The sequence below is a fragment of the Temnothorax curvispinosus genome, unplaced genomic scaffold (assembly GCF_003070985.1).
Source record: "Temnothorax curvispinosus isolate PA1 unplaced genomic scaffold, ASM307098v1 QBEX01014079.1, whole genome shotgun sequence".
NCBI classification, from domain to species: Eukaryota; Metazoa; Arthropoda; class Insecta; order Hymenoptera; family Formicidae; genus Temnothorax; species Temnothorax curvispinosus.
Genome location: NW_020223859.1, coordinates 352,217 through 367,456, shown reverse-complemented (window position 1 = coordinate 367,456; position 15,240 = coordinate 352,217). Strand labels below are relative to the sequence as shown.

Here is a 15,240-nt window from a genome sequence, read left to right as displayed (position 1 = left end):
AGAGTGCTTTTTTACATTATTACATATTACAATTTATACATTATTATAAATAATATTAATTTGAATTAATATTGATTAAATAAAGACTAATTTAATGATTTTGTATGCTTAGCATCTATCTTAGATCTATCGTTTTACGAAATGTTACAATTGGTAACTTTTTATGAATGTTGCTTTGTGTGTCACCAACTACAGCGTTTAATATATATTTTTTAAATATACATTTTAATAATGTAAAATATGTAACGTACCTATAGGTATTAAGGAAAAGTTTATCCATTGAAATTTTTTTTCCGTCAGAATATCATACTTTGTAAAATACGGTTTAAGATCCACATCCGCTATATTGCTAAGGTATATTATTCGAAGTACAAAGTGCAATATTATAAAAATTGCATCCGCTATATAATTTAAAAATAATCGCGAGCAAGTTTATGTCGTGAACGTCGTTTAAAATGTGTGGTTTTATATATAAAACGCGTGGACCGCAGGCGTGTGAAAAAAAGGGAAACCGCAGTTATGTCTCGAAGTAACTTTGGAACCGCACTACAATTAAAAAATGTAACTTGAGACTCTCCGACAGTACAAAGGTTGTACAAACCGGACTCGTTGCGGGAAAAAAATGCACTCGGTGACCACGAAATTAATATCACCGCTTAACGTACGACATGTATGTTCCGCGATGTGTCTCGAGCGTCTCTCGAAATTGCCGTGGATGAATGTGGATGAATGCACGTGTTTTTCATCCGTCGTTGCATCGCATGCAGCATGTATCGTTCTTTTTTCCGTTGTCCACGTTGTTCGTTTTTCTTTGGCCGTGCTGTGCATACTCGTTTTTTTCCAGAATTTTCGAGAGGGACAGTTTCATTGCAGCACGTGGTACGTTTTTTATAGTGCAAATTGAAAGCTGCAATGCCGTATGCGTAAGAAAAATTACCTGTCTCTTCCCCAATGCCTTCCTCCTCAAGGAAGGAATTACATGTCATTCTTATTCCGTAAACGATGCCTATTGATTACTGGAGAAGAGAAAATAACTTCGTCTTTTATATTCTTATTAGGATTCCAAATTACAAGCTTGCTCAGATATTTACTCGTCACCCTTGTAGTTTTATCGCGGTCTGATTAAAGAAATTAAATATTCCTAATATAAAATCCTCTAGTCTCGTGATGATTGGATTTGCTTGATTAACAACAGTTTCTATAACTTGACATTCGTTTAAATTATGTCTTCAAAATATTTTGTATATCAATATGAAAAACATACGTCACAAAAATTCTCATTAAATTTGATAAATGTTAAAATATTAATTTGACTTTTCTCTATAATTTGAAGAATGTAAAATGTTCTCAGGCATGGTGTATAAAACACGCATACAAACCTAGCCTCCCAGTTACATTTCGTTAATTAAATGAGAATGGATAAGATATAAGATGTAGAGGCGTATCGTGTATATACGGGTTTGTAATTTAAAATTTAATAACGCTAAGAACTTGATTTATATTCCTTTCACTAGTAGGGCCAATGCCGTAAAAGCGAGTAGATGGTTTCTTTTCAATGATCGAAAGCCGACTGTAACAGTAATCCGATTATAGGGACGCTACACATATAGAGGATTCTGCCGCTTTTTGTAGTTTAAACCTGTAATCCCGATCCGATCGTGGAGAATTAAGACGCGACGATTACGTACTTGACAGAAAGAATAAGAAGAAAAATAGCGACTGCTCTCGTTGAGATACGCGCGCATTTACAGTATTAAACAAAAACCTTTGGAGTTGTAAATATTAGAAATGTAGAAATTATATGACTATTTTTGATTTACTACATCTCAAAAGCGAACGTCCACAACAAATTTAAAAGAGCATGTTCACATTTCTGAAAATAATGCAAGTCTTTCTCTCCGACGTCATTTCTCTGAGTAACATAGAGAAACCGGTCATACCAAATAGACAAAATTTTAAACTTTCAGCCTTTTGTCTCGACAAGTGTAACTGGAGATGAAGTTGCGAGCATTCGTAGTGACAAAAGTTGATAAACATTAAAGTAAAGTAGAACATTCTCTGCTTCAAGTTGCACACTGTTCCGTTTTACAGAGGTATTATCATCTTAAAGTTAATTAAATTCGGGAAACTTGCAAAATTCCAGAATATGGCGAATTTTAAACCACAAGCGTCCTGTTATTAAGCTTTTTTATTTAAAAAGAAAACGGAAAATGAAATGTTGAAATAAAAATAAGGATACTTGTTTTGAAATGCATCTCACTGTAACTTAATTAGATTATAGTCTCTCAACTTTAAAGTAGTAATTTATAGCAAAAAGGAGACATTTTCTATTGGTCCATGAATCCCGAAAAGTCCGAATGCAATCCGCTTAGAAAAATAAAACGTAGCATCCGCGTATCGATTACGTTGGCTTCTTTCCGCCCGAGGTGTAGAGAACTCAGACATCACGACCGGTACCTTTTTCGTTCAAAGCGAAAAACTGGGTCAAGCGAAAGTGTCTGCTTTTATTCCTCGGTAACGGAGAAATATATATGAAGATGAAATAGCGGACCTTTGTCGGGCGATGGGCGTTGACAAAGCACGAATAAAAGATTGCTCTTTGTTCGTATTTTTACATATATTTTTCGCTTGTAAATTCTGGAAAACAAGGCAGAGCGCATACTGACGCATGAGCGAGATAACCTTGCTTGTTCCAGTTGATAAGAGAAATCTTTCAAGATTCAATCGTTTGTACGTTCAAACGGATTGAATCGATGTCGGACGAGCGAAATGGTGACGAAAGGAAGGCAGATTGATCGGAAAATGCTATCGTCTCGTTGTCATCGATATTCCACCGTGAAACGTCTCTTCTTGCTGTCATACTTCGATAAACATTTATCTTTATAGAGATTTGACACATAATAGTTTTGTATCTCGCGAATATTCATTTTTTTGCATTTTTTATAATGCGTCGTTATATTCTTTTTTTATTATGTGCTTTACCTTAATTATTTCTTTACACCTATGTATTTAGTTAGTTAATTCTCATTAACATTATTACGCAAAGTGTATTAATTTAATTAATACACTTTTATATTATATGTTTACATTTTTTAATTTTGATGATATTTAAATTTTGCTACTGATGAGAGACTAATGTCTCACACAGAATAATTACTATTTCTTTTTCGATTATATATGTCTCCTTTTCATTAATCGTGCTATCAATATAAACTATTAAAATAATCAGAATATATTTAAAAAGTCTAGATACAAATGCGTATCTTCAACATCTTAAATCTCTTCATTTATTAACTTCCCTAAAACAAAAAATTGATAAAAGTTAAAAGTGAGTCATCCTTCGACTGATAACAAAGTATCGATTCGCTTGTCAGTAACTTTCGTCCAGAGAAATTCTTTTTCCTTTAGAACAGCTACTTCCTGATAGAAAGAGATCGAATTCCCCGCTTTCTTTGTAATTCTATTGTAGAGCAGTCGTCGAGTATCGGATATTGTACATAGCCGTGCATCGTACAGGACGATCACAGCAGAATGATGCATCGATCGATCGATTGAAAATTTTTTATCTGAGAGATAACGGTGTGAGGATAATTCTACGACCTCTCGGTGTCACCGCAATCAAGGTTTCCCTTCGGTTTATTTTTATCAAAAGCGTGTCTCTTCTTCTGTGTCAGGCGCGTAACAGGGATTTTAAGCCACTTTTACGTTACTTTAATCTTGTTACCAGGGTATGCTAGATCTTTTAACATAATTACAAAGTAGGTAACGCGATATTTGAAACTAATTTAAAAGAGATATTATCTATAGATAGAAGACTGCTTTTTAAATATTTCTCAAGTTGAAAGTTTAATGTATAATACCATAATATGGACTTTTCATAAGCAAGCTACATATATTTCTAATTTGCAAATTGCTAGCTTTGCTTTTAATTACTATACGAGGAGTATATAATACAATCCAATAGCGCGAAAAGCAATGGAAGAAGAAGGAAGAAAAATGTATGTAAGATAAGTATGAATGTGGCATATAAGAGGCTCGAGATTGTCGAAGGAAGAAGTATCGCGCAAATGGTGCTTTGAAAGAGGATCAGTAGAGCTATTATATGCGACATAGTCGAGTGAGATGAAGATACGAGACCCATCATCCCGGGCAAGCGTTTGCACTCTGCCAGACAGCTTTTTCTTGTGCCACCAGAAAGCAAGGCATGGCTACATTGTGCACTCAAAGTCTTCTTTACATAAGACGCTTTATTAGTTCAATAAAATAGAATTACTTATTGTTAGCTACGATTTGTAAGAATTGTCGGCTTTGCTGCGCGCCGCTCCAAGCTATAAAAAGAGGAAGTCGATTTTACCCTCTGTTCTACATTCTGCTTCTACATGGAAAAGTTAGGAGATAACGAGAAATATTATATTGTTGGAGCTACAGCAATATGTACCTAAATCTTACAATTAGAACAATGAAATTTATGCCAACATTTGTGTATTGATGATGCAACTTTAAATAAAATGTACCATACATTTTTTTACTTATTTGATGAATACAATAAAATAAAAATCTCGTATTGTTAATATGCCTTAGTTTGTATGCACTGAGAAAGTTATAAGTAATATAGGGTTAAAGTACTAGTGAATTTAACCTGTTACTACTGGGATGGGTGCGCGAGAGTTGTTTACAAGAATGCGTCTCAAGCTTTACTCGGTACCGCGACCTGTGTACTTGTTTACCTTTTTATCCGACAATGTTCTTCGCTCTGTAGAGCGACTGTAGTCGTCTCTATCTGTTTTTCCAACAAATAGGAGAAATTTAAGAAACGACTCTTTTTATTAACTATTTTTATTAACTATTTTATTACTATTGTTCTATCGCAAGATCCATGAACCTAGCACATGTTATTTAAATGTCGCGCTTATACCATCCTCATTAAGTTCACTAAATTGTTTGGGGTATAAAAAGAGCTCGGTGCGTGGTCTCGCGCGAGCGGAATCAGCGGTTACGATGAATGCTCCGTAATTTTCCTCACAGGAGACTTGCGATGAATCTCAAGATTTCTCGACGCGGTTACGCTTGCGAACCATGAAAGTGCAAGCTTCTCATGTTTTCCAAGTTTGGTTTGTGTAGACTTTATATACATATATCTACGTTCGCGCGTACATAATGACTCTGCGCTTGCGGAAAATTTTACATGACTATAAAGAAATCAAGAAGACGGTACACAAAGACGATACACAAAGAGAATTACGTCGTGATGAGAGTAGTTGTAAGATACCAATGTAAAATATACAATCTCCAATGTGCCGTAGTGAAAATGATCCCCTTTGTACTTGATCGTCAATAGAATACTATACTTAGTCTTTCCATATTTTTTCATTCGTAAACTTAATCTTCTGAAGTGGCAGCATCGAGTCTATGAGCTCCAACCTCATTCATAATGTGTCATAGGACAAATTATGAGATTATTAATTATGTGATTAAAATATTAAATGGACTCATTAATTACTAGATTGATTAAAGTGATTTATAAAATTAACTTATGAAACTAAATTATATACGTTTTAGTTTCTATATTATCTAAATTATTTTAAGCCGATGTTCTACAATAACTTTTACGTGTGTCAAGATTGCATTGTTAAAATAAATACGCGAAATAAATAAATGAAGATTATGCAAAATTGCCGTGTACAACCATAAAGAGAGAGCATCTTACTGACCGAAGTGCACTGAAAGCTCCGAAACGCTGACTCAAATTCCAGCGTTATTCAAGCAAGGAATTTTAGCTTCCGAACGATGTGTTGAGACGTAACGTCACTGAGAATACGCTTCTGTTTTTTTTTATTTCCATCTACATTTTCCATCCTACCTGCGAATGACCGAGGATGTGATGTGAAATTTTATGCATCGACACCGGGCTATGCTTGTCACCTCCAGCGCGGGCTAGTCCATAAAATATTCAGATAAGATCTGTCGGTACGCGGTTTCACCCTCGGAAGCTTAGCGTGTGCACGCGTGGGAAATAAAAATGCGCTCTATGGAAATTGGAAATCGACGATGCCAACATCGACTTATACTTCCATAGGGATTTTAATTTATTATTCTTGCATGAGCTTCATTAATTAGAAAAAACGTTTTAATGCAGATTATATGTGGTTGCATAAAAAACCTCGGCGTTCATTACAATTGTGAAAAGTACAGAAAAAAAATTTCATAATTAGTAAAGAAATATTAATGCCGGTATTTTATTCGGTGAAGAACATTAATCTGTACAGTAACATCACGTAAAAAAATGCAACAATAGAAAAAATCATGGGAAAATTAAAACAGTGCACCATTTTAAAACTACGTGATCGTAATTCCTGGCCAACGTGAGATATGACTTTGAGAGAGTTTTGACTTGCCACTAGACTCGTAATTGGGACTGGTATCCCAATGGAGCTGTTTCATAATTCAAACGTATGCACGGCTTTTCCCGATAACGCAAAAATTTGAAATAAATCAATGTCGAGAGTACAGCGCGCATTAAACACATGTATGTGTGTATGTGTGTGTGTGTGCGTGCGTGTGTGCATCGAGAAATCACGTCGTTAATTTCAATCACATATGACAGATATCTTATTCTTCTTTCGATAGATTAACGAAAGTAACGATAACGCGAACACAATATTGACAATATAATCTGTGGTTTTGCTTTTGTTTTATCAAAAGAAAAGTAGCGTATAATGTACATAACATGCGATTACGGTTTTTTCGCTATGTTATATGCTTCCATTTTGTGAAATGTTATTGGAAATGGAATTATTTAACGTTAAAAGCATAGAGATCTATCATCTCGAGAATGATGTTTCGCTTTTCTTGCATCTAATACGCAGCTCTCTATCGTAATAAGATAGAACGTTCTTGCAATCTGACACGTGACACTGCACCGTGAGCAAAGACCGACGTCATCAAGCGTGCTATACATGTACCTACAATTTTCGTGAAGAACGTTATGCACACCCTATCATCTATGAATTCGGTTTATAAAAAAGCATTACTGAAAATTGGTCAAATTTAAAAATAAAACGAAATTACTATGATTGTCCGATCGGAAAAATATAGACGCAATTCAAAAATAAAAACCAATGTAAAGCCACAAATATCACTTATGAGTATTTTAATTGCTTATTGTTTTAATAATTCTTTCTGTCTTATCTTTTGTGAAAAATCAATGAATTTTCCCTTTTCGATCTTTATTCTCGTTATCCCATGTAAACCATACTTGTCTCGCAAACCGCAACGTGACGTCGGATATCAAGACGATATCAAGCGTCCAGCACACGTACAATTCCCCACGAGAGATAGGTTGCATATACGTATGAATGTATGTGTGAAGTCGATCATACACAATACATTTATTCCAGAACACATCGACGCTAAACTTCGAATAGTTTGTCTGAATTCTGAGAAGAAGGAAGATGAGAACGCGGAAGAAAAAGTATATTTAAAAACTGAACAAAATTAATCAATGGTTCTAATTTATGACGAAAAAAGAACACCATTTTTCCAGGAAGAAAGTAAAGTTTTGCAAGTTTGATTCTTTCGGATTTATCATCGCCGAGAGAATTAATATTATCAAGCTATCAGCATGATGAAATATATTAATTAAATATCGAATGGAACATGCATCATTTATGTAGTTTAATTTTTTGTCTCACTCTCTGGACCTCCTGTCTTTTCGTATTAAAGTTTGAAACGTAGAATAATTTTTTCGAAATTTGTCTGTGTGTATGAAACCTGAAATTTGAAAAATGGATCGAGTCTTACTCGAAAATTTAAAATCATAGCAAAAATACACGTAAGCAGATATACATTTTACGCATATTTCGAAATTAACTTATTAATGTCGCATGATAGATGGAATTGCTTGGTTATTCTTATCCTATGCCTGTGTGTTTTACTGTGCACTAGGGCGGAGGGAAGATGGGGGATCTCCTCCCGTTATTACTCGTCCCGGCAGTACGATGATAAAAATTGCTTTCTCCGGAGAATTATTTTGATTAATTTTAGTTGTTTTATTTCATGCGAAGCATTGTGCTAATTGTAATTGAATTAAAAATGTATTCAATTTAATTTCTCACAATTTTTAACAACAAATATTTTTATTGCTCCTTCTATGCATAATTATTTTGTAAACTATTGTAAAATCCTGAAACTAGCAGTACAAGAAGAAATACGAAGTATATTGAAATATTTACAACATCTGCGACTTCATTCGTTAAAAATTTTTTAAAATACTTCAATAATTACTTCATAATTACTTCAAAATTACTTCCATATCTATAAATTATTTTATTCTTCATTTTGCATATATTAGTTCTCGGATCTCAATGCCGATGGCATATTCGAGGAGGTCGACAGATCATTATTTTATAATCTAATTATGGTCTTCGAATATCATAAAGTCCGACGGAGCTCCATTTATCACGATAATTGATCGAGTACAATGCAAACGTATATTGGACCTTCTTGACTGCTATTCGCATTACTTACAATAGAACTATGCCGATGGGCGTGTTAACGATTAATTCATTTTGGAATTCGACATTTCTTTTACGGAATCTCTTCACTAGCAGATAGATGCGGCCGACGACCTTCTCCAACCTCCTGTCTGTTTTTTTTTTATCTTCCGGAAACTACCGCTTTTTCCTCTCGCCTTTGTTTCAAGCACAAAAGAACGATCTCGGGTATTCTGAATTGCGCGAGCCAGCGATGTAATTGCCCGTACATATCCCGTAGAAATCGTGGAATTTAAAAACGGTACGAGTTCTTTGTACGCACATGAACGGTGATAATTCCCTGCGCTTTTAGCAAAATCGGTCGGCACTGTATTTCTCTGCCGATGTCGTTATCGCGCTAACCCGCGTACTCGAGATATTTGTACATAGTTCGGAACGTACGTCGAAATCGCTATTGCACAAATATCCGTTATACACGCTCGCTCTTTGGTTTTATTTTGAAACATGCGCAGCTACTCTGCAAAAACTAACGAGGTGGGTGGATAGACAAACAAAAAAAAAGATTAGGATTAACTTCGATTCTGTGCATTGTACCGTTATGCATTTTTGTTAATCGTAAGCCGTAACGATACTCAGTTATAAATTGAATCATTTTACCATGGGGCGACGCCTTTGAAAGGAGTGTGGGACGCGCCACTAGTTAATCAATACGTAACGGATTCAGTAGGTATATTTGCACCGTTCTAAGGACACGCTAGCAATCGTTAATTTTATTTCATCTCGATTCCATTTCCGCGAGAGACAGCTTTCGAATAGAATTTGCTCTGCACGTGTGTGTGTTCCGATGTTTATCAATAGTTTTTTCGAAATAGTAGCGAAAGAAATTGTAGTAAGATCGAGGAAGGCTAGGAAGATTTTTTTATATTTGCAATATTCTACTGAAGAATTGTAGATAGTTAAAAACGTCACAAAACAAGATTTTTGTAAATTTATAAAATCATTATATGGGTTATTCACACACACACACACACACACACACATGTTTCTCACATATTTTCGTTTTTAAGAAAGATTTAAGATTATTTTTCAGACCGTCAAGTATTTTCTGATTAAATGCAAATTTTGTTTCAACAGTCTCAGATATACAATATAGATTGAACGAACTAACAAGCCAGAAAGAACTAGGACAAAAGCGATAACTTTGTCAAAATGACAACTGAAACAAGATCGTCCGGACAAGTGGACATATCGCAAAGTCGACGACGTCGTAACGTGATCTCATCTTCTTTTTGTTCCAGGTTTATTCGAGATGGACGGTCTGCTGGTACCCGGCACGATGTGTGACCACGAGTTTGTCAGTTCGCAATCGACGCCTCAATACGGACGATTTTATTCGCCGCGGTACCCGTCCTCCTATCCGAAGAACATCCGGTGCTCCTACCTCTTCCGGGCAAGGTAACTAATCTGACCTACTCCTGAGCCCATGCGCTCTGTTCCGGAGGGTCTAATCCATATATAATGTATCTCCGCTGCTAATCTCCGCCGTCGTCATATATCTACTGCTTTAGCGCATTTAATGACGACAGTCTGTAATCCTGCTCGCAGTTCATTAACACGCAATCTAACATATCGAAGGGCATATTCAATCATATCGAACTCAACATGTTTGTTTCGCATAGCGTTTAAATAAAGAAGGTTTAATTTCGTCCAGGCCACACTAAAACTCGACATACTGGTTTTAGATACTAGGTCACGTTGAGTTTTGATACTACCGCGCTTATCCCATCATCAGAAATTTTCCGGCTTCCTATCCAGCTCAACTTTCCTCGTTCCTCATCTCGGTTCCTTGTTACGTGGCCGCCGAAAGTTTACGTCCGTTCTGTCGCAAGCCGTTTCGCAGCGCAGCGGCATAAAAGCTGCACTCGCGCCCAGCTAGCGGGAGAAAAACCAGCAAGTTCTTGGCATGATCCCTCGCAGGAAGTTGCTATTCTCTAGCCGGTCCCACGAAACAACACCGAGCACCGAGGCTAAACCTCGTCGCGACTTGCGTATGAAAATGCAATCCATGTAACCCAGTGTTAAATGGCAAAACACTAACAAGCGGTAATATTAATTTGCCAAAGTATACTTGTAAGAGAAAATATTATTCTCTCTCTCTCTTAATCTATTTTAGAGCATTAATTTCTAATAGCTTACTTAATTATCTAATAGGATTTCCAGTTTCGCGTTCCTATTATATCTATAAACGTCATAGTTCACATTACGTATCGTTGCACAGTTCATTGATTTCTGTGGATGTCTGATCTACGTACAGCGATCAAAGGAAATAGTTAACGGAGTCGAGTCAGAACGTCGCTCAATCGTGATGAATTTAATCGCGGCGCCGGGCCAGTATGCGCGAATGTGATTTCCGTAGTATTGTGGGTTGCTGCTTAATTACAGTAATTGTATCAAAGTAGCATGTGTAACCCTATACGTCTAACAGTTATGTCAACGCAACGTCGGCCGCTATGCCAGCCGCTATAAAGCCGGCGGATACGTGTATGTGTATTATACGCGCGTGCAGTCTATCTGCTAGGTATTCATGACACTCGCTCTATGCTATATTAACGTACTACACTGTTCTCGATGGCTGGATGGCCTTTGTCACGTCGTGATTGCAAGCGAGTCTTTTAATGATTATTCACATGTGAGGAAGAAACGTAACGGAAAGAAAGCAGCGAGAAAAAAAATAGTAAAGAAACGAATATTTCGGCTTTTCTTTCTTATGGTTAGGTTATAAATTCTTATATTCTATAAAGGCACTTTCTGTCAATTAGCCATTTAAGCTTTTTTCATAAAGAGATTTTGTCCCGTCACATTGTTCACAGTCGCCGCCGTCGCCGTCGTCGCCGTCGACGCCGTCGTTTTAACAAATTCATACGCTAGGTGCGCTTATAATGAAATTAATTACAACTCTCGCCCATCTTGTTTCATTAGTACCACGGGGAACAAGATAAACCGCGCGCGTGTACCGCCGCACGGTACCGCTCGGACGAAAAATGCATGTAATAATATTTTCGTATTCATAAAAATGCAAGTTTTAATATCGCAAGTTATGTAGCATTTACACAGTAATAAGTGGCGTTATAATGTATCCATCTAGGAAAACGCACGCAGAGTAACTTGGTTAATTGTATTTCAGGTTGAAGGAGAGAATTCGCTTGGTCTTTGAGGAGATTTCTCTGCAAGAAGGAGACCTGAGGCGAGTATTACGTCTTTATTTTTGATTTTCTAACGTAATATGAAAAACATGAAATATACGCATAGTATTGAACGAAAAGTAATAACGAACAATAATGAAGAGTAAATAAACGCAGAGCAACAAATTAGAGATTGTATCAGTCGTCTCCAAGGAATTTTCTATAAAAAAAAAAGAAAAAAACGCGCCGTTTTAAAATTTCTTTTTGTCATAAATGGTTTACAAATTTTTCCTTCCGGCGCATCTCGAAGTTGATAGATTTGCGGGAGCAACGTTCGGTGCATCCGTGGGAAAAAGTTTCCCGTACGTTCTTCGCATATCCCGGATAGAAATTGAGTTCCGCAAGTTACGAAAGAGAAAAAGCTGAGGAGATTTAGCGGGAGGGATCAAAGTCGTGAATTCACGAAGTATGACCGGGGCTGCCTCGTCTATGTAAAAGATGCGCCATTAAGCCCCGTCGGCTGGTAGGATGGCATTGGCGCGACCTGTCGATTTAAAACTTTGAAACTGTCGTTCGTGCGGCGTGTTGAAAACAGCGTGTAACCGAAACCGCGAGAGAGATGTCCGGATGGACATAAATGGAGTACGAACGCAGAAACACGTCCAGATGGCTAGCTTCCATTCAAGTGATAAGCAGAGCTTTAGACATAACCGGTTTTTGTATATATTAATTTATTTTTTATTCATAGCAATTAAAACAAATTTCAAGAATTTACTTGTTACTGATGGGTTTTCATTTTATGTTAATCTTAGTCTGATAAAAAATATTGAGCATTTTGTTATATACTTGCTATGTGTATTCAGAATATTTCAGCAGCTTCCCTCCCAACTTCCGCTGCATTTTCCCGACCAATAACCTTACAACTCGAACGAGACATACATGTATAATGAAAGCCGCAGGGCTGTTAAAAACTTTAAGACTCGTTTGTTCACACTTATACGTACACGATCACCAAAAACGCAACATCCGTTCGCACAATTTAAGAAAAAATGACCAAAGTTGGAATTACGGGAGTTTTGAATCGTTACTGCTGAAGACGGACATATTTTTATGACTTTGATAACAAATTTCATTAGTTTTGCCAGCGTAATCGCGACTTTATCTGTTTAATATTGAACGAATCGTGAAAATATATTTCTCATTGCAGCAAAAAAATATTAAGCATTGTATGTAGTTTACTTAAAATTAATTATTGATAATAAGTCATAAATTAATTTATGTTGTTAGAGGCAAGACGAATAATCAACATATTAATTGGAAAATAGAACTTACACGGAAGACAGAAAGTTTTCTTAAATTTTAACTTGAAAAGTACTTATCGGAGTCTATTGTAAGATTGAAACTGGAGATATTGTGAAGTGAATATCTTTCTATTATTATTTATGTATAGCAGCAGAGGGGAATTTGCACGTCACCACTGTGTAATTCTTAACAACTTAAGCTCGAAGGATTTTTCTCACGGATCATGAAGCTTTTGCATGTATCGTTTTCTGGATTTTTATATGATAAATTTTAAAGATTCGTGCCAGGTGTAGCTCCATTGCGCTAATTGTAAATGTAATTATGATCTGTCAGTTATTAACCTTTAAGAGTTAACGAGACACAATAACGAATATCAGAATCACGAGGGCGCAGGCAAAACTTTTCTATTTAAAACTTTCTCTTCCGATACAGCTTCGTGTATTTGATACGGATCGAACGGTGCACGTCAGTCAGTGCGCTGGCAATAGCCAGCAGACGGATTAAGTACGCAATGGAGATTTACGAGGAAAATAAAGTCGTTCCTCCGTCTTACAATTACTTTTGTATATTTACCACTCTTAAATTTAAGCCCGTAATTAATACCTATAATTAACCAACGAAAACATGCGTTGCTACGTGAACGTTATCTGGATTTGTCATTCCCTCTACACGAATGTGACTCGCGGAAAATCAAACTTTTTAAATCGCTCTGGATTAAAATTTCTCTGCACTCGCGGCAATCGTAAAAGTTACTCCGTGCTATCTGAGAATTTTATCGACTAGATGACGACACGAATAGATAATCGGCGTCGATTGGTTTGGCTAGCTTGGTAAAACATTTGGGTCGAAGTAGCATGAGATAGAGATTCTACATTTAGGGAGGAGTAAAGCCAAACGAATCATTAAACTAATCAAACGAACTCGTTTGAATGTTTGCCGAGGAGCGGTAATGACGATTGGTGTCGCGTCGCATTGTCCCCGCTGCTGAGAGACATTGATGCAGAGTCCTGTTGAAATTGACTCACTCATACTGCTGATGAACAGCGAAAAGCTCTGTAAAAAAGATCTCGAGTCGTTTGGTATCTTTCCTTATTTTTTAGGACTCTTTTCTTTGCCCTTTTAAACGCTTTTCCTTTTCCAAAATTTTTCTCCATGCACGTACTTTTTGAGATATATCGTAGAATATAGATAACCCATACATTTGAAGCAAAAAGATAAGCAACGGCCAGAGTGACATTGACAAGTAAGAGTCACCATGCGTGTCGTTATTATAGACGTATCATATATAGACATCGATTTTATAAATTAAAAAACACAAGATTCCCCTAACATTTGAAATATTATACATTTGTAATATTATTGTTTAAATAAGTTTATATATTAATTTATTCGTAGGTAAGTCTCCTTTTCTTATATTATTAGCTAAAATTTATCATTACCGAAACTATGCATTATAAACATAAAGAAAATGTCATATATGTGAATGAAAAGGAGCTATTTTATATTTGGAGAGATATCTATATTAATTTAAAATTTCAATAAAATATTCAGTGGAGAGATAGGCTTGTTTGTGCAGTAATGTTTTTCGCGTTGACCAATGAACGTGCGAGTGGACGATCGATCGACGGACGAGTTTGCTGTAATTTGAACGCTGCTGTACGTATTGAACTTGCTACGTTTTATGAGCGTTCCATGTGCGTGCCGAGAATAATCGCGGTCGTTAGATATATCTCGTTACGCTGCGCGAGGAGTGTTCGTGAGTTGGTCTTCCGTGATCGGTATTGCTCCTGAGTACTTAGGGTATACGCGGAGCTGATGTTCCGTGTACTTACGACATGCAAATCAGCGGGAGACCAGATACATTCGCGCTCGCCGACCCGAAGGGATCTGATGTATTATCAGTCCATGAATGAGAGATAGCCTCTTCCTGCGCGCGACTCCAAATTTTACGATCGCCAATACGTCAAATTGCTAATGCTTCAGATATTACTGACATAAATCTGCCAGGCAGTAATACTGCGAGCTTGACTACCGATCCTTTCAAGCTGGTTGCCATAGATCCTCCTGTCTCCTCGTTTTCCCCCGTTAGTGCCATTGAAAACGCGACAAGCCTGGACTTCGTATGCACGTGCTGAAGATCAGAATATTTTTTCGAACAAATCTCATATATATTTCACTTGAGCTATATTTCACGTCGAGATCTCTCTTTTCTGTCTTTCTCTCTCTCTCTCTCTCTCTCTCTCTCTCTCTCTCTCTCTCTCTCT

The 15,240-nt window shown here is 36.6% G+C and overlaps 1 protein-coding gene across 2 annotated transcripts in view; it reads left to right on the top strand.

The window, feature by feature from the left end:
* Window positions 1-15,240, top strand: part of LOC112464299 (suppressor of lurcher protein 1) — a 242,439-nt gene that overhangs the window by 99,349 nt on the left and 127,850 nt on the right. For both annotated transcript variants that reach the window (XM_025031213.1, XM_025031214.1), the window contains exons 5-6: window positions 9,791-9,947; window positions 11,677-11,736. In XM_025031213.1, the coding sequence (XP_024886981.1) occupies window positions 9,791-9,947; window positions 11,677-11,736 (217 nt within the window). The remainder of the gene's footprint in view (window positions 1-9,790; window positions 9,948-11,676; window positions 11,737-15,240) is intronic.